General features: G+C 41.8%; 2 protein-coding genes across 3 annotated transcripts in view; both read left to right on the top strand.

Annotated features, from left to right (window-relative positions):
* The window catches only part of LOC106586478 (sodium/potassium/calcium exchanger 3), a 66,653-nt gene extending 65,271 nt beyond the window's left edge, over positions 1-1,382 (top strand). The window contains exon 17 of the mRNA XM_045707069.1: positions 230-1,382. Within this exon, the coding sequence (XP_045563025.1) occupies positions 230-382 (153 nt within the window). The 3' untranslated portion in view covers positions 383-1,382. The remainder of the gene's footprint in view (positions 1-229) is intronic.
* A 3,703-nt stretch (positions 1,383-5,085) lies between these two features.
* Positions 5,086-18,596, top strand: part of LOC106586723 (ras and Rab interactor 2) — a 48,537-nt gene continuing 35,026 nt past the window's right edge. For both annotated transcript variants that reach the window (XM_014174293.2, XM_014174302.2), the window contains exons 1-2: positions 5,086-5,298; positions 18,257-18,399. In XM_014174293.2, coding sequence (XP_014029768.1) covers positions 18,316-18,399 — 84 coding nt within the window. In that variant the 5' untranslated portion in view covers positions 5,086-5,298; positions 18,257-18,315. The remainder of the gene's footprint in view (positions 5,299-18,256; positions 18,400-18,596) is intronic.

Consider the following 18,596-nt stretch of genomic DNA (forward strand, 5'->3'; position numbering starts at 1 on the left):
ACTCGGATCAGCCTAACCCCAATACTAGCTTCAACTTTATTTTAAAACAACTGTCTATAAACCAGTGTGTTGTGCTAATGTTTTCACCTGTGACCTACCTAGAATACCTCCAACAACCTATCACTCTCTATGGTCTATCTATGAAGCACACAGAAATGTAGTGTACTATGTTAACTCAAAATCAAATTTAATCTCTCCTTTCCCTCCTCCTCTCTTCCTCTGTCCTCAGGTGCTGGGCGTCCACTTAAACAAATGGACTCTGGACCGTCGACTGGGTCTGACCTGTCTCCTCATGTATGCCGTCTTCGTCTGTTTCTCCGTCCTCATCGAGTTCAACGTCTTCATCTTCGTCAACCTGCCCATGTGTCGCGAGATCCTCTGATCCTCGTACTCTTCCTCCTCCTCTTCCTCCTGCTTTCGCTCCCGGAGGATGTCTTTGCCACAGGTCTTTGCTCCTTGTCTGCTCGCCCCACCCTCGAGTGGATTTTTATCTTGAAATAATAGTTGTTTAATTTATCTTTGGTGCAATACAAGCGAAAGATGAACAGAGATTTGCGTTCGTCTGGTTTTGGCTGGAGAAGAGAAGATGTAAGAGAAAGTCCCATTGGAACATGATGAGGTCAAAGGTCAACCAAGTAGTAGTGACTGCTTCCTGTTAGCTTTCTGTTGCCAGGGAAACTGAAGACATTGGTTTGGATAAACTAAACTGTATTATCATCGACGTCGATGTATAAGCTGCTAACTGACTGAGAGAAAATGATTGGCTAATGGCGATTGATAGCCAATAGGATTGTGTTATTTTCTTACTCTTTGTACATGTTTGGATATAAATATTATACATATTGTTTAAGGTGTTTTAAGTTAAGATGGATGTGTGACAGGATTCCATGTGTGCTGGCTGTAAATATTTGAAGAGAATATTGACATGGAGAAGTGTATTGACATATCGCTCTCACTTAGACTGGTCTGGTTTTTAAACCGTTCGGTGAAGCGGCAAGAATCAAAGAAGAGGAGGAGGATATTTTTGTTTAAACTGAGTGCACTGTAGTGACTTGACCAAACAGTGATGCTCTCATGCCAGCCATTTCTTCTCGCAAAGTGTAAGATAGCATGACATGCTAATCGTGAGTCTATTCCTTTAGCTTTGTGCTGTCAGGGAGAGTTCATATTAATCTATTCTATTTGCAGTAAGAAATATTTATGTACAGTACAGTTTCTCTTGAGTTACTTTCTCTCCAAATATATCCAAATATATGTGGGAGTACCAGTCAAAAGTTTGGACACAGCTGCTCATTCCAGGGATCAAAACTATGAAATAACACATATGGAATCATGTAGTAACCAAAAAAGTGTTAAATAAATCAAAATATATTTTATATTTGAGATACTTCAAATAGCCACCCTTTACCTTAATGACAGCTTTGCACAGTCTTGGCATTCTCTCAACCAGCTTCATGAGGTAGTTAACTGGAATGCATTACAATTAACAGGTGTGCCTTGTTAAAAGTTAATTTGTGGAATTTCTTTCCTTCCTAATGCGTTTGAGCCAATCAATTGTGTTGTGACAAGGTAGTAGTGGTATACAAAAGATGTCCCTATTTGGTAAATGACCAAGTCCATATTATGGCAATAACGGCTCAAATAAGCAAAGAGAAACAACAGTCCATCATTACTATAAGACATGAAGGTCAGTCAATCCGGAAAATTTCAAGAACTTTGAAAGTTTCTTCAAGTGCAGTTGCAAAAAACCGTCAAGCGCTATGATGAAACTGGCTCTCATGAGGCCCGCCACAGGAAAGGAAGACCCAGAGTTTCCTCTGCTGCAGAGGATAAGTTCATTAGAGTTACCAGCCTCAGAAATTGCAGCCCAAATAAATGCTCTCACAGAGTTCAAGTAACAGACACATCTCAACATCAACTGTTCAGAGGAGACTGCATGAATCAGGCCTTCATGGTCGAATTGCTGCAAAGAAACCACTACTAAAGGACACCAATAAGAAGAAGACACTTGCTTGGGCCAAGAAACACAAGCAATGGACATTAGACTGGTGGAAATCTGTCATTTGGTCTGATGAGTCCAAATGTCAGATTTTTGGTTCCAACTGCCGTGTTTTTGTGAGATGCAGAGTAGGTTAATGGATGATCTCTGCTTGTTTGGTTCCCACCATGAAGCATGAAGTAGGAGGTGTGATGGTGTGGGGGTGCTTTGCTGGTGACACTGTCTGTGATTTATTTAGAATTCAAGGCACACTTAACCAGCATGACTACCACAGCATTCTGCAGCGATACGCCATCCCATCTGGTTCACGCTTAGTGGGACTATAATTTGTTTTTCAACAGGACAATGACCAAAAACACCTCCAGGCTTTGTAAGGACTATTTGACCAAGAAGGAGAGTGATGGAGTGCTGCCTCAGATGACCTGGCCTACACAATCACCTGACCTCAACCCAATTGAGATGGTTTGGGATGAGTTGGACCGCAGAGTGAAGGAAAAGCAGCCAACAAGTGCTCAGCATATGTGGGAACTCCTTCAAGACTGTTGGAAAAGCATTCCTCATGAAGCTGGTTGAGAGAATGCCAAGAGTGTCAAAGCTGTCATCAAGGCAAAGGGTGGCTACTTTGAAGAATCTAAAATATATTTTGATTTGTTTATCCCTTTTTTGGCTGCTACATGATTCCATATATGTATTTCATAGTTTTGATATCTTCACTATTATTATGCAATGTAGAAAAAAACCCTTGAATGAGTAGGTGTGTCCAAACGTTTTACAGGTGCTGTATATTCTTCCTAATTTATCCCAAAATTATTGTAAATAAGGGATATCCCTGGAGTTCCAGCACTGTCACTTTATTGAATAGAGATACGTTATATAATCTGTTTCTGTTGTACAGCATCTAGTTGTATGTAACTGTAACTACTGAACTTTAGGACCCTTTTAGGCTATAGAATCTTGTAGAATACTTTCTACGCAATAGTAGAATATGTTCTACTCAGTTCGAGTACAACATTTCTACTTAAGGAAAATAAGTATTTTTCGAATAGTAGGTGATGTATGAAAGTACACTGTCGAGTTAAAGCTGGATTGAAGTGTGTGTGTGTGTGTGTTTGCGTTGTCTGTGTGTGTGTCTGCACCACGCATGTGTGCCTGTGGGTGGGGGTGGGGGAGGACCATGGAAAATATTGTTAATGAGCAGACATAATCATGATTTATTTATTTATGGATTCATCTATTCACAGATCATGTCTGCTCTATCGGTATCAGAAGAAATGTGGATCCAGTTGTAAATGGAATGCTTTATGTTCTTTCTATGTTATTGAGATTCAGTGTACCAATTATATAATCAAAATACTGGAAAAATGACTATGTTGTTTATATTTAAGAATATAGAACTTTATCATTTCTAAGTTTTATATAGTTCTTATTTCAAATAGTATATATTGCAGCATTTGTTGTAAATATGAACACTTTGGCAGATGCAGTACATGGCACATTAACTAGACTGGTTTAGCCACCAGAAGGCATTCACTTAAGTTTCATTTGGGAGCCATTGAATTAGATTTGATATCTCTTAGTAATAACGGTGTCAGTTTCTACAGTTTCTAGCAAGCAAACCTTTCACTCTCGCACAACACATGTATTCTTTAAACAGTGCTTCTTAAACTCTTGTAATATCCCAGGCCCCGTATTCACAGATTCTCAGAGTAGAAGTGCTAATCTAGGATCAGGTCCCAGCTGTCCAAATAATCTTATTCATTATGAATTAACAGACCCACCAGATCTTAAATCAGCACATATACTCTGAAACGTTTTGTGAATACAGGTTCATGTATTCAGTTAAGGCCTCAAACCAACAACAATTGTGGATGTGTTAATGTGTTTGAGCCAAAACAGTAACATATTTTGTCAACAACAGTATTGCCACTTTGTATCAGTGCTTTGTATCCACAGCATGTGTTCAAACCAACAGTGGAGATGTGCTAACTGGGAATGTCTACTATGGCTTACTTTTATGAGGATTGCCATGGTTACCAGATTAAAGGACCAGTCCGCTATCTTTTTGATGCTTTGTAGCCACATGAATGGTCCTCAGACTCAGTGTGTTGTATTTGTACATTTTCAATTAGGGGGAGTAAAACAATAAGATTATTGTTTTTGGCACATAGAAAACAGTTTGGGTAGTTTTAAGTGAATGAAAGAGGAATTTTCTGTTAGTCTGCATGTCTCTTCATAATAAGTCTAATTATTTTCGTGTGTACATTTGAATTAAGGTATTTCATGATCAAAAGGCTCTGTTTTGATTCTGTTATTATACTGTTCATATCAAAAGGGAATATAGGCTATTATAAACGGTGTTTAAATAACTTACGACAAGCATATTTATTTGAAACAATACAGTATTTAGAATGTAGGCCTACTTCCCTAATAGGTTCCAACAAGAACCAATATCATTTTACAGTCATGTCTTTGGAATTGTTTGTAAATCCTCATTTTCTTTCGTGAGGGCCTCTGGTTAACGTTGCCTCTCTTAGTACTCTGTGTTTAGGAGGGATTCGGTCATATTTTGCTCCCAGGGGTCTTCTTGCAATAAACAGATTTACATACAGTACAATAGTTTCTACATTGTTATTATTGTGATTGTATTTTTTATTTAAGCTTTATTTATCCAGGAAAGACCCATTGAGTTCAGAAGACCTCTTTTACACCTGACAAGTGTTCATTGGAAAATCGGCAGGGTGAGAACACCAAAGGAAGAAATTCATGTGGACAAAGGTTGAATAAGGCTTATGGACATAGGGTAGCTGAGTTATACATTGTAGTGATTGTCATGTATTTGGCACAGTAGGCTACTTTTGATTGAAAGTCTTTGGGGGGTGTTTTGGTTCAGCATTTTACACCAATGTCCTGCAGATGTTCTAATCTCCCACTATATTGAAAAATGAATCAATCTAAGGAACTGTGGAATAATTGTATGTTTATAGGCCTACAGTACATGAAGAATAAATAGTAGGTTTGTGTCCCCATCAGCGCATGAAGACGTTGCAGAACTGGTCATGTGATCTAGAAGTTAGCACTCGCGCTGCAGTGTTTTGCCCGGAGAGGGTTGAGCCTGAGCGAGGTGTACAGAACTGAACTGGAGTTGTGCAATGGAGACGTTTTGGCAAGAATGAAACTATACAATATAATGCTAAACTATATGAAACAAAAGTAAAACTTTATGAGTTCGCGTTGCACCACGCATAGACCACTTGGAGTTGTGTGGTGTCTGCCACAAGAAGACTGGACTTTGTCTTTAGGTAAGCACTTTACGCCTTCTTTATCCTTAAGTGTTTACAAACATTGCTTTCTTGCTGATGCAGTTTTAACAATATTGTCGTTATGACCAATTGAGATGTGAACTGTAAACGAATGATTGCTTATTCTTTTGATATTGTCATAAATACAGATTTTAGTTTACTTAAAAATGTATAGTTTATCGGAGACTTGGTCTTTCTGGTTGAATAAAGTCTAACAAAAGAAGGCACATTAAAGGGGCAATCAGCTGTTGCTACATCCAATGTTGGACTTCAATTACTGATATGTACCCATTGATACTTGAAGAATATAACTTGTAAATGCATCATGAGCTGTCATACCACATCAGAACCCAAAATAGATATGTTTGTAAACAAAGTAAAAGTACACAAAAACTTATTCAGCCTAAAGACATGGTTAAAACTATACTATTAATATCATGAATGGTCAGTCCTTGTATCCATAGCTCTGTCTATAAATTTGAGAGTGATTGCATTTCTCCAGCCCCATCCCTCAGCTTTTTACCAAAACAGGGGCATGGAGCTCCTTTGTTATTATTTCAACTTCTGATTGCCGCTTTAAATAGTGTTAAAATGATGAGGGTGTAACTCATAGCTGACAAAGGAATGTCCATATAGACATAACCTTTCCACTTAGTGATATGCAAGTCTGGATGTGAGTTTTTATGAGGGGCCTGTAGTATCAAGTCAGACTTACTTGGAAAGTCCAAAGGGATGCATAATGTAGATTAATTCATTTGTACACATCAAGCAGTAACACATCTCTTAGTCTAATGCTTTTCCAGTCTAAGAGTAATAACACTTGCACCAATTTCTCCTGGCACAAATAAGAATTCCTCCTGTCCAATGTGCTGTATTTGACTAGGTCTTATCTATAGACTTAACTCCAATTCTGAGTACAGTACACTTAGCCAACTTTAGTCATTCATGGGTATGCTACTTGTTTGGCCAAGAGATTTGGAACAAGTTTAAAAGAAGCAGGAATATGTCTGGAACAGACATCAAAAGGGGATTTTAGACCATTTACTAGTCTGCTACGGTCATGTTCAGAGGTGTAGTTACTTCGACCGCGTTTGACCTGACCTGGTTCAGTTTGATGTGTTTAGATATGCAGTACTTGCCCCTATGTAACCGATGTGAAATGGCTAGTTAGTTAGCGGTGGTGCGCGCTAATAGCATTTCAATCAGTGATGTCACTCGCTCTGAGACTTGAAGTAGGGTTTCCCCTTGTGTTGCAAGGGCCGCGGCATTTGTGGCGCGATGGGTAACGATGCTTCGGTGGGTGTCAGTTGTTGATGTGTGCAAGGGTCCCTGGTTCGAGTCCGGGTTGGGGCGAAGAGAGGGATGGAACCTACACTGTTACACCTATACAAACATATCATCGTATATCACTAACATATCCTCAAGTAAAAGTATGGAGGCAGTATGCTATCTCTCTCCCCTTGCTACTCTGTGAAGTGATAGTGGGCTTTCTCCCCATAGCTGTCCATTCTGTCTTTCCATCCAAGAAGAATGCATGGAAAACATTGGAGGACACATTGCGCAGACCTGTCTAGACCTGAACATACAGAAAACATACCACAATCCACTGCATCTCCTGCAACCCCATTGGTCAGCAATTGTTACCAGATGTTTGTCAATAATCATTTTTGGATCTTTTTCCTGGTTAAAGTTCAAGGGAGAGAGATTTTGGATCTTTTTCCTGGTTAAAGTTCAAGGGAGAGAGATTTTGGCTACTGGTGGGTAGTTACACTGTTGCGAGGATATGAATCAGCAGATAGGATTTTTTTTTACAAATGGACAGCAGGTTTTTACCATGGCTTGATTTTGTTAATATGGTAATAGTCCCTTGTTTCCCATAGCCAGGCCCAGACCATGTCCTCACTGTAAGTTAAGCCAGATACTGTCTTTATCTCATTCCAGGTGTTTTTTTTCCTTTTGGAGGGGAGCATGGAAGGTTATTTTAGTAGCCAGGAGTCTTTGTTTTCTACTGTATAAGCTACCTTGAGACTGAGATTTAAGTCTGATAGCTGTTGGTCCAACAGGTGTTTGTGGATGTTGGACTGTAGACTTGTTTTGTTCACCAGAAACCTTGATGTGTGACAGAGTAGTTACACATGTAGGTATACAGTCTGAAAGCTGCATGTCTAGGATGTATACAGGCTCTTAACAGCCTATGCATACCTGCTACGTAAACCTCTAGCTCCCTGACCCAAACAGGGCCGGCTACTGTAGTGTACGAAGGGCCCCTCAAACATGAGCCGCTGGGCGTGGACCCCCTACTAAATAAATCATATATTTTTGTGAGCCGCCAGTTAAGTTCCTGAAAGCCACATGCAGCTCTCAAGCTTCGCAGTGACTATCACTGGTGCAGAGTAAGACAGGCAGGTGCAAAGGCTATTTGCATATTGATGAAAAAATATAGGAAATACAGGATAGGAAAGAAAGAAAGATTGATAACATTTTAACCCAACTTGTTCTGTAGGTATAATAAAACCATTATTTAATTTAGTAAAAAATAAATGGGTAAAAATAAAAATATGTATATTTTAAGCCTGACCCCATTTAGTCGACTGGTCGATTGTTTGGTCGATAGACTGTTGGTCGACCAAGATTTTTTTAGTCCAGCAGTTGGCAAATATATACAAAAAAATGTATGGCCCACAAGACACCTGTCTGATTCATACCTGTCTGAGTGGACTAATCCATTGTGGAGGCCGCGGGGATGGCACACCAGTATCACCAGTAGTAATTTTACAATTAATTACCATAATTTCTAATCTATAATGTGCGTTTGGTTATGGTAATTTCTGTTAATGCATTCAATATATCATTATTACAGTCTTACCGTTGTCATTGTAGGAGTGGACACGTTGTTTGCAGAGCGCACAACCTAGGCTACACTTGTGAGAATTTTGGGGGGTTTATTTCATTCCAATTGTCAATTTATGAGTTGTCTTTTGCTTGGAATACTCCTGTCAATATTGAGTAAGGACGTGCACCTGATTACGCATATAGAAGTAGGCCTAGGCTACCTGGCCTGCGCACAAAATTCATCTTAGAAATGTGCCCATTTGGGGATCTGATAGTATTTCTAATTGTCTTAGCTCACAACTCTCGGACGACCAACAGCCTATCTACCAAACAATCGACCAGTCGACCTAATGGCGTCAGCCGTAGTATATATAAGGGCTATATAAACTCGGTGCCTCAAACAGCAAGTAAACAAAGTCTGTTTTTACATCCATCCAAGATTTCTTTTATTCAGGGACAGCCCTACTATATATATATTTTTTTCTTCCACTGACCCCCTGGTGCCCCGTTGCGGACCACCAGGTGTCCCTGGACCTCAGTTTGAGAACCCCTGAACTAGAGCATGGGCTAAGTCAGAGATTGCAAATGCAGTCTAGACACATTTCTCTGCCTTCTGAGGCGACATTGGAATATCCATGGTTTTGGAGTGGGTGATGTCATCAGGAAGCAGGCACTCAAGTTACAGCCGTGAGGATTGCGCCCTTTTGTTCCCCAAAGACATATCCCACTGAACGCTTTCACAGGATCAGACTGTACCGGTGGCTTTAAAACACACACACACACACACACACACACACACACACACACACACACACACACACACACACACACACACACACACACACACACACACACACACACACACACACACACACCATTTCTGTCTAGGTGCAAACATCTTCAATATCACTGGTTTTCCTATTATGGCTTGAGGAAATGATTCTGTAACTGTATATTTAGGATTTATTACCCTGCCAGTTTTAAATTCATATTAACTCTCACTGTGGCCTACATAACTTTATAACTTTTATTTTATTTAACGTGTATTTAACCAGGCAAGTCAATTAAGAACACATTCTTATTTACAATGACGGCCTGGCAAGAGGAAAAATAGCTCCTGTTGGGACAAGGGCTGGGATACTACTGTGGATGTCCCAACACTGGAGTTTTTCAATCATTTTTCCTTCATTTTCAAGGGGAACTAAAGTCATTGGAATTCAGAATATGCCAGACAGAGAGAGTATTGGAGCGCTCAGCAGACCCTGAACTACTCTCCCCACATAATACTATATATTATGGCCTACTTTGGTTTCCTTTTAACACCACAGAGTGCTGGTGGGTTCAGTTTGAGGCCTAGTGGAAGGGTTTGGGTGGAGTCGCCATTTGTAACCAACATCCCTCTTGGTTTCTTGGCCTTGCTCCCTCCTTTCGTCTTTATCCATATCTCTTTCCTCTCCCTCCCCCCATCTCTCTCTTTCTCTGCCCCATCCTTCCTGGTCTCCCAATCTCTGCTTCCCAGTGGCTAAGACATCTGGAGAGAGAGAGAGAGACATTTCACATACTTCTTCTAAGTGGAGAACTACATCCTCGGTCTTCACCCTTATTTCTGGTTCTCGTTTAGTGGGGAGTGGCCCAGTGCTTTGATTCATGTGACTCAGTTTAGAATGTGCTAAAACAACTCCAAACCTTTCCGCTTGGTGTTGACCATAGAGCAGAAATCATAGAGTGGAAAGTAAGTTTTGATAGGGCGGTGGTGGTGGTGCCCGGTGCTTGCCGTAACAACTGATTAAGTTGAGGTGGCTGTATTTATTTTGAGCTTGTATTCTCTCCATGTGTTTCTCTAGAGTCCTCTGTTAATGCTGGTCATTGGAATTACAAAGTGTATCCTTCTAGTCACCGTAAACAACTACTATAGTATCTTGACAAGCACCGTGCCTACTTGGTGGGCTATGTACCGCTATGCAATGTTTATTATAGTGTTGCCACGATACCAATATCGCGATACTAGGAAGTAAGGACGCAAAGGAAACAAAACATGAAGCGGAGTAAATTTCCTGAGGAGAACAGTCCTAATGTTGGAATCAAACAGCGTTATGTTGTCACCCAGAGCCATATCTGTTTCTTTTCCAAGCTATAGCACACAATATTTTACAAAAGTAGGCTTTAAAGGACCATGTTCTTCGCGTTTTCTTTTTTTCCCAAGGAAAATCCGGTATCGTAGTATGGCGATACTGGTATCATGACAACACTAGTTCATCACTACATAATCCCTCTGAGAGTAATATGTGTCTACAAAGCATCTCAGTGTAGGAGTGCTGATCTAGGATCTGTCCATATAATGTGATTCATTATGATCTGAAGGAAAAAGGGATCTTAGCTAGCGAACGTAACTCAACGCGTGTTCTGTGGTCGTCTAAATCCACCACGCGTGTCTCCTTCAAGCAGAAAGTTGGCCGGCACAACAGGGTGACGACGTCTGGCGCTTAACGACACTTGTTTGTTTCCTTGGAAGACTAAAGTGTTTATTTTTTTTTTTACTTCCTTTAAATAGTGCCAGGTTCTTCTTCCATCCCCTATCAGGCCAAAGTCATCATTCTTCTAGCTAGATTGTCTGGATAGTTTATGGAACCTCCTCAATTATCTCTTTCTTTTCGTTTTTGTCTCTCCTTTTGTTGTTCTCTCTCCATTACAAAGCAATGGAATGCTCTGTAGATACAGTATCTGTTGTTTAGCTTCCGTGTCTATGTTTCGTCTTTCCCTTCCTTCCCAACATACAGTCTATGTCTTCATAGTTCGTGAGGTGTGAACTTTCAAGCCATGTAGGGCCTCAAGCTTTTTCTTGGGACTACAGTTAGTTATATTACGTAACCAACAGAGCTTGGGGACTTATAGGGCATCAACTAGGAACCTGTGACTCTAGTGTGGATCTCATTCCGCTCTGTTGCCTCCAGGTCTCTCACCCTATCCAGTATTACTCCTGGGTCATGTTCAGTAGGGAGAACATGTTGTGAAATTGGGAGGTACTAGCTGAATATTTCCAATCAGAACACATATTTTAGTTTTCTACGATGTAGCCTATTGAACACTACCTCTGATGTTCCTTCTCTCTCTGAATCTGCCCTGTTCCTCCTCTCTTTGTTAATATTTCTCTCTCTTGCTCTCACAGCAACAAGAGGCCGTTGCACTTCAGTGCTTTATCATCTGGGTGGACAGAAGGGGAATTTATTATCTGTGACTAAGTAAGGCCTTGAAGGTTCTTGGTGAATCTGGCAGAGTATGAATAAAAATAGAAGAAGAAGGGGAAAGGTTATCTTCACTGTATGTCTTAGACAGCTCTGACATTTCCCAGATCTCCCTTTAATTGCACGCTAATGTTTCAGCACCAAACATATGGCTCACTTAGCCTGATCCCAGATCTGTTTGAGCTCTCTTGTCGACCTATGTTCATTGTAACACTAAAGAGTCTGTACAGATCTGGGACCAGGCTATGGGCCGCTTGGTTTATCTGGTCCTGCATCAACTCCTCCTTAACCAGACACTGACCCACATACAGAACAGAAAAGCTATCTTGCCATACGCAAACAGGATGGTCCGGAAAGTTCTTCCTGCCAGTCGCTGCTACGGGGCCAGCTCTGATTAAACTACTGTAACAGTACCTCTGCAGCTGAGGAATCCTCTTCAAGCTGCAGAGAAGCATGCCTGAAGTAAATAAACTGATCTCTGTCTCTCTCCCACTCTCTCTCAAATACACGTACACGCAGTCACACACACTCCCTACGCTAAGGTTGCCTATGGTCTGAGCAGTAACAGGACCCCACCCCAACATGGGAGCTGTGTTCTGTCAGTGTTCCAGGGTTGCTGTCTGTGTGTTTATCCAGCTGCCTGCTACCCCTCTTTATCTGTTATTACAGCAGGACCACTGCACAAGTGGTGTCATTTCACGCAGGATTTCACTCAGGCAGTATGATGGGCTACTCGGTAAAGACACACGCAGTTTTAAGCAGTACTCTCTCTCTCTCTCTGTGTGTGTGTGTGTGTGTGTGTGTGTGTGTGTGTGTGTGTGTGTGTGTGTGTGTGTGTGTGTGTGTGTGTGTGTGTGTGTGTGTGTGTGTGTGTGTGTGTGTGTGTGTGTGTGTGTGTGTGTGTGTGTGTGTGTTCCTGCGCGTATGTGTTATAAAGTTGAGGTGATAGCTTCAACAGGTCCCCATAAACCACAGAAGTGTCTTGAGAGTGACAACAGATTGAGTCTAGACCTTAACAGAAGGGTTGGCCAAATGTGTTGTGTGAGGACTATTGTTTCTGTCTGTTTCTGTTGAGTTACTTTCTGCTTGCTGTTGTTAGGCACCCAATAGGACATACTTTGTGCATTAGGCTGTCTGGGTTGGCTCTCTAATAAAAGTTGTTTCTCCATAAGTCTCGGGCTGGCAATGATAGAGGATGGAAATGTTCTGTAAATTAGTATAGGAGTTGGTAGACGTTGTGTCATGCCAATCCTTTGTGATAATGTAAACCATGGCCTGCTGCACACGCACACACACACACGCAGGCACGCACGCACGCACGCACGCACGCACGCACGCACGCACACACACACACACACACACACACACACACACACACACACACACAGATAACATGTCAGAATAATGACTGATTAGGCTACTAGCTAGTCTTTAAACCTCTCGGCAAGAGGAATTTTGTTGAAAATTACAGTTTTTTTAAATGAGGCACAGGGTATGTACTGTAGAATGGAGTGCTTCTCTAGTTGTGTATATCTACATTCTCAATTAATTCTCAATTAATGAAAGGTTACTTACACACAGGCGCACGCTCAAACACACACAGACACACACACACACACACACACAGAGAGAGAGAGAGAGAGAGAGAGAGAGAGAGAGAGAGAGAGAGAGAGAGAGAGAGAGAGAGAGAGAGAGAGAGAGAGAGAGAGAGAGAGAGAGAGAGAGAGAGAGAGAGAGAGATTGGTCCTGTCTGTGGAACAGTGTGTCTCTGTGTTGCTGTGTTGCTGGATTGCAGTGCCAGGGGCCTGTCTGTGTTCCTGTGTGTAGAAACTCACTCAGATGGGCCTTTGTTAGTCTGCAGCTGAGGCACACACACACACACTCACACACACACACACTCACAGACACGGCCAATAACAACAATTCTCTGATTTGTGTGAATATCCTCTCTCTTTGATGACTATGATTATAAGCATGCATCACTTTGAAATGCTCCCTCTAAACGGGATGTCAACATTCTTGCCGTTGGATACAGTAGAGGCAACAGTCTAATAGTTTCCATCACTTGGATTCTCTCTGTTATTACTGTGCTCCAGATGAAAATGTATCTCTGTTATTCACACTCTGATATGGTGAAGTTTTCTCTCCTAGAGCTGGGTGTTTCCATGGACCTCACCATGAGATATTATCACGATACTTAGGTGCCAATGCGATATGTGTTTTTTATTTATTTATTTATTTATTTATTTCACCTTTATTTAACCAGGTAGGCAAGTTGAGAACAAGTTCTCATTTACAATTGCGACCTGGCCAAGATAAAGCAAAGCAGTTCGACAACATACAAAAACACAGAGTTACACATGGAGTAAAACAACATACAATCAATGATGCAGTAGAAAAAAAATATATATATAAAAATAAAAATAAGATTATATACAATGTGAGCAAGGTGCCAATGCGATATGTGTTGCGATTCTATATGTATCACGATTGATCACGATTCTATATATATCGCGATTCGTTGGTCCAAACATATTGCTCACTACACTATATGTCTGCTATAGAGGGACAAGAGAGAGCCATGATAAAAACAAGTTCTGATCAGTCATGGAAATAAACGTGCTGAAAACATGTTGGCTCACCATTTAAAAAAAATAATATTGTGGCCAAGCTATAGGAGGAGAAAGACCAAAGTTGTGGTGCAGGTACAGCTGACTAGTGCTAGCTAATGTTAACTACCTTTTTTTTAGAGAATCAATTGGAGTCATAGAATCGATATAATATTGTCAAAATAACATTGTGATACTCTACTGTATCGATTTCTCCCCCATCCCTATGGTCTTGTTTGTCTACACTCTCGTCTAGTCTCTACCAAACTGAGCCAGTGGAGTGAACATAATGACATTTCCACAGTTCATTCTGCCTGAGCTGAACTGCCACTGTACTCCGCACGGCTTCGGGGCTGTCTTCCTGTTAATCCCAATACCCAGCATGCACTGTGTGTCTCATGTTATGGTTTGTGTCAGAGTGTTAACCCCCGATAGGTAGATTCCATGCATTTTAATGAGAGGTATGCGTACATAGTAGCCTACACACAGCAGTGCTACTGAGTTATCAGACTATAGGAACACACATCAGAGGATATGAGAGTTGCTATAGGAACTAGAATCTTGATCAAATCAGACTGTTCCTAGAACAGTGGAAAAGGGATAGAGTTGCTATAGGAACTAGAATCTTGATCAAATCAGACTGTTCCTAGAACAGGGAAAAGGGATAGAGTTGCTATAGGAACTAGAATCTTGACCAAATCAGACTGTTCCTAGAACAGGGAAAAGGGATATGTGGTACAGTCATTTGTTAGAGACACAGTCAGAACAGCAAGGAGTGCTGTCCAGGAAATTGCCTCTGCAGCAGGTACTTAGTTGATGTTTTGTTTTAATTTTCTCTGCTAGTCGACGGCTCTCATATCAAACCAGACTTCCCCTTTTTTAAAGACAGGCTATATTTTTTATTGTACTTTTATTAAACCAGGTAGTCCCATTGAGCTTTGAGGTCAGAAGACTTCGTTCCCAATCCCTTTTCTGCTGACAAGACAACAGGTGGACCTTACGGTTACAACGTTTTCCCAGTTGGGTTTTACAACACACCATGGTTGGATTTATAGAGTCATTTCCTGAGAAAGTCCCTTGACATGACCTGGCAGGGTGAAGGAACATGTGTTCCTCTGTTATCACAGCCTAAATAAAACAGCCATGCAGGACCGGAGATAACCCCAATGTCTCTGTAAGCCAGTCAGGAAACAGCAGGCCTGTACAACGACAGGCTTCCAGCCACAGACAGACGGACCAGCTGGTGATAGGGATGGACTGAAAATGCCTTTCGCTTCAGGTCCATGGTCAGGTTTCTTTATAGTCTTTCATAATGGTAACGTTAATCTCTGTATTTTAGTGTGGGAGGCTCATTAAGGGAACAAATAGAAGACATGGTTTCTGTTTGGAATGGGAGAATGCAGTGGAATGTTGAGCAATGATGACACACTTAAAAGCCTCCATTACCCTGCACACAACACCGTGCTGAACTGATGAATAAGTTCCCTATTAATTCTGCTGAACTCCAGCTGAGAATGTCTCACCACAGAGACTCCTGCCAGTACTGCGCTATCTGACAGGAAACTAGGCCATTCCATTCCTCTCCTCTGTTTCTTTTATTCTCTTTTCTGGGGGATCACTTCCTTCCTGTTGGAGATGAAGGTGAATAGAACATCTCACTGAACTGCTGCCATAGAGGGAGGAGAGGGAAGAGAGAGGAGAGAGGGCAGGGGTCCTGCTAATGGCTTCAGCCTGGAATGGAGAGAGATAGGGGGAGAGAGGAGAGAGAGAGAGGGATGCACAACTGTCCCCTTTCATCTACAGCCTCCAATAACACCCCTCCACTATGCATACACATACACACTTTCATTCTCGCACATAAACACACAGACAAACACACACACACACAGAAGAATAGTGTCTTGCAGCCCTATGTGTGAGCATGCCTGGGGATAACGCAGGTTGACATTTATTGGGAAGAATTTGATCCTGGAGGCAGATCTGGGCGATTTCCACTAGATGGGACTGTCAAAATTGGCTATATTGTAAAAATTATAAAATGAGTGTCACAACTCTTGTCGTCTGACGATAAGGACAAATCACTGTCAGACCAATATGCAGCGAGTTGTATACTCATCTTCTTTTAATCGGAGAAAGAAGGAAAACCAAAACAACATGTATACAAAAATAACAACAATGATGAACGACAGTCTTGTCAGGCAAAAACAGCTAAACAAGAAACAACCTCCCACAAATCACAAACACACCCTAATATATAGGACTCTCAATCAAAGGCAATTAGACAAACCCTGCCTTCAATTGAGAGTCCACACCCCAATTAACTACACATTCAAACAGACTAACTAGAAAGAACACAGAAATAGACTAACATATAGCAGTGACCAAAAAACCCGGAAATAATAAATCAAACACCCCACTACATAAACCATCACCCCGACACACATAAACCAAATACCCTCTGCCACGTCCTGACCAAACTACAATAGCAAATAATCTTATTACTGGTCAGGACGTGACAGTACCCCCCCCTAAAGGTGCGGACCCCGGATGCACCTCATAAATAAACAAACAAACAAAAAAACAACCACAAAAGAAAATTCCCCCTATACTAAAGGGAGGGGAGGTGGCTTTGGCTCCGGCCTACTGTCCTCCAGAAAGCAGAACTTGATCAGTTGCGGGCCGTAGGCAGACTCCCCTCGTTCCGGATCATCGGCAGACCTCTTCCGTTCCATGCTGAAGGCAGACTCATTCGTTATACAGTTAATCATACTTAGTTCCAAATCGTCAGGCTTACTCAGTTCCGGGTCGCTGCTAGACCCCCTCGATTCCGGGTCGCAGGCAGACCCCCTCGGTTCCGGGTCGAAGGCAGACTCCCTCGGTTCCGGGTCGCAGGCAGACCCCCTCGGTTCCGGGTCGCAGGCAGACCCCCTCGGTTCCGGGTCGCAGGCAGTCTCCCTCGGTTCCGGGTCGCAGGCAGTCTCCCTCGGTTCTGGACTAGACACTGTTGCCGGATACTCTGGACCGCACACTGTTGCCGGATACTCTGGACCGCACACTGTTGCCGGATACTCTGGACCGCACACTGTTGCCGGATACTCTGGACTGCACACTATTGCCGAACTCTCGAGGCTGGGCTGACGCACTGGAAGCCTGATGCGTGGTGCTGGTACTGGAGGTATCAGCCTGGGAACACGCACCTCAGGGCTAGTGCGGGGAGCGGGAACAGGCCGAGTCGGACTGGGTTGACGCACTGGACCGTAGAGGCGTACTGGCGGTCTCGAGCGCAGAACTGGCATCGCTAATTACAACTACAAAGATGACCGCCGTCCACCCACTGTCAAATGTCAACTTAAATGGTCATATCTATTATATTGTCTATATTTCTATGATTTCAATAGGTTTCCTATGGAATATTTACAGTAGTAATTTAAAACAACAGATGTTCCCTCTCAAGACAAAATTCTCTGACGTGTGGACCACCAACCATCTCTGTGGTACTATTTGAAAGATGAAATGTTTATTTTAATCCCATTTTAATACATTTATCAGCCAAAATATGACACCATCCCTGTATTCAAGAGCATGTTGTGTCTCAACTGATGGCAGGCACAACACAAACCTCAGATGGTGTAAAATATGGTCTAAGCTACAACATATGCGAATATGAAAAAAATCGGAGTTTACAAATATTTTGATAATTGAGGTAAAACAAAATGATATACAAAGTTTAGTTTAAATCAAAAGGAATGCTGTCAAAAAGTGATTTAATTCAAATGGCTTTACCCAGTGTGGTTAAGTGCAGGGTTAAGGTCAGGGTTAGGTTTAAAATCAGACTTTATGACTTTATAGCTGTGCCAGCTAGTGACTATTCTGCAGAGCTGCCTCCAGAACAAGATTCATGACAAAACGCTAACCTGCGCAGATAAAATTGTTGATGAATGCCCTTGTTTGGTTTATGGGAGAGGAAATGAAAAGTTATTGTAACATCAAGGGTACATCAAGGTTCTCTAGGAGACTGAAACAGGCCAAACAGCCTGTATTAACTTACTATGGGAAAAAAGAGAGGAACAACAATGTTGGAACCATGGCTGTAATTGCTGGAAAATAGATTAAATGAAAGGACATGGGAAAAAAAGCTAGCTAGAGGGACAAGAGAGAGGGAAGGAGTTTGATACTATCCTACTAGCCTCTGTAGTTTGTTGACTTGCTGTGGCCATAGATGGAATTTTCTCAAGTCTCACCACAGCGAATCTGTCTGTCTGTTTGACCCCATAGGATTCCAGCCGACGTGAACACAGACGTCTAGACCTAAACACAGGCGTCTATACCTAAGTATGGCGGCTACGCTGCCGTCTACACTGCACTCTACGCTGCCCAGACCAGACTGTCATATGGACAGGAGTGGGAGCTTCTTTAAGGTAAGTTAAGCTTACAGTTGTGGCCAAAAGTTTGGAGAATGACACAAATATTAATTTTCACAAAGTCTGCTGCCTCAGTTTGTATGATGGCAATTTTCATATACTCCAGAATGTTATGAAGTGTGATCAGATGAATTGCAATTAATTGCAAAGTCCCTCTTTGCCATGCAAATTAACTGAATCCCCAAAAAACATGT

This window comes from Salmo salar, chromosome ssa02 (genome assembly GCF_905237065.1).
Source record: "Salmo salar chromosome ssa02, Ssal_v3.1, whole genome shotgun sequence".
Lineage (NCBI taxonomy): Eukaryota > Metazoa > Chordata > Actinopteri > Salmoniformes > Salmonidae > Salmo > Salmo salar.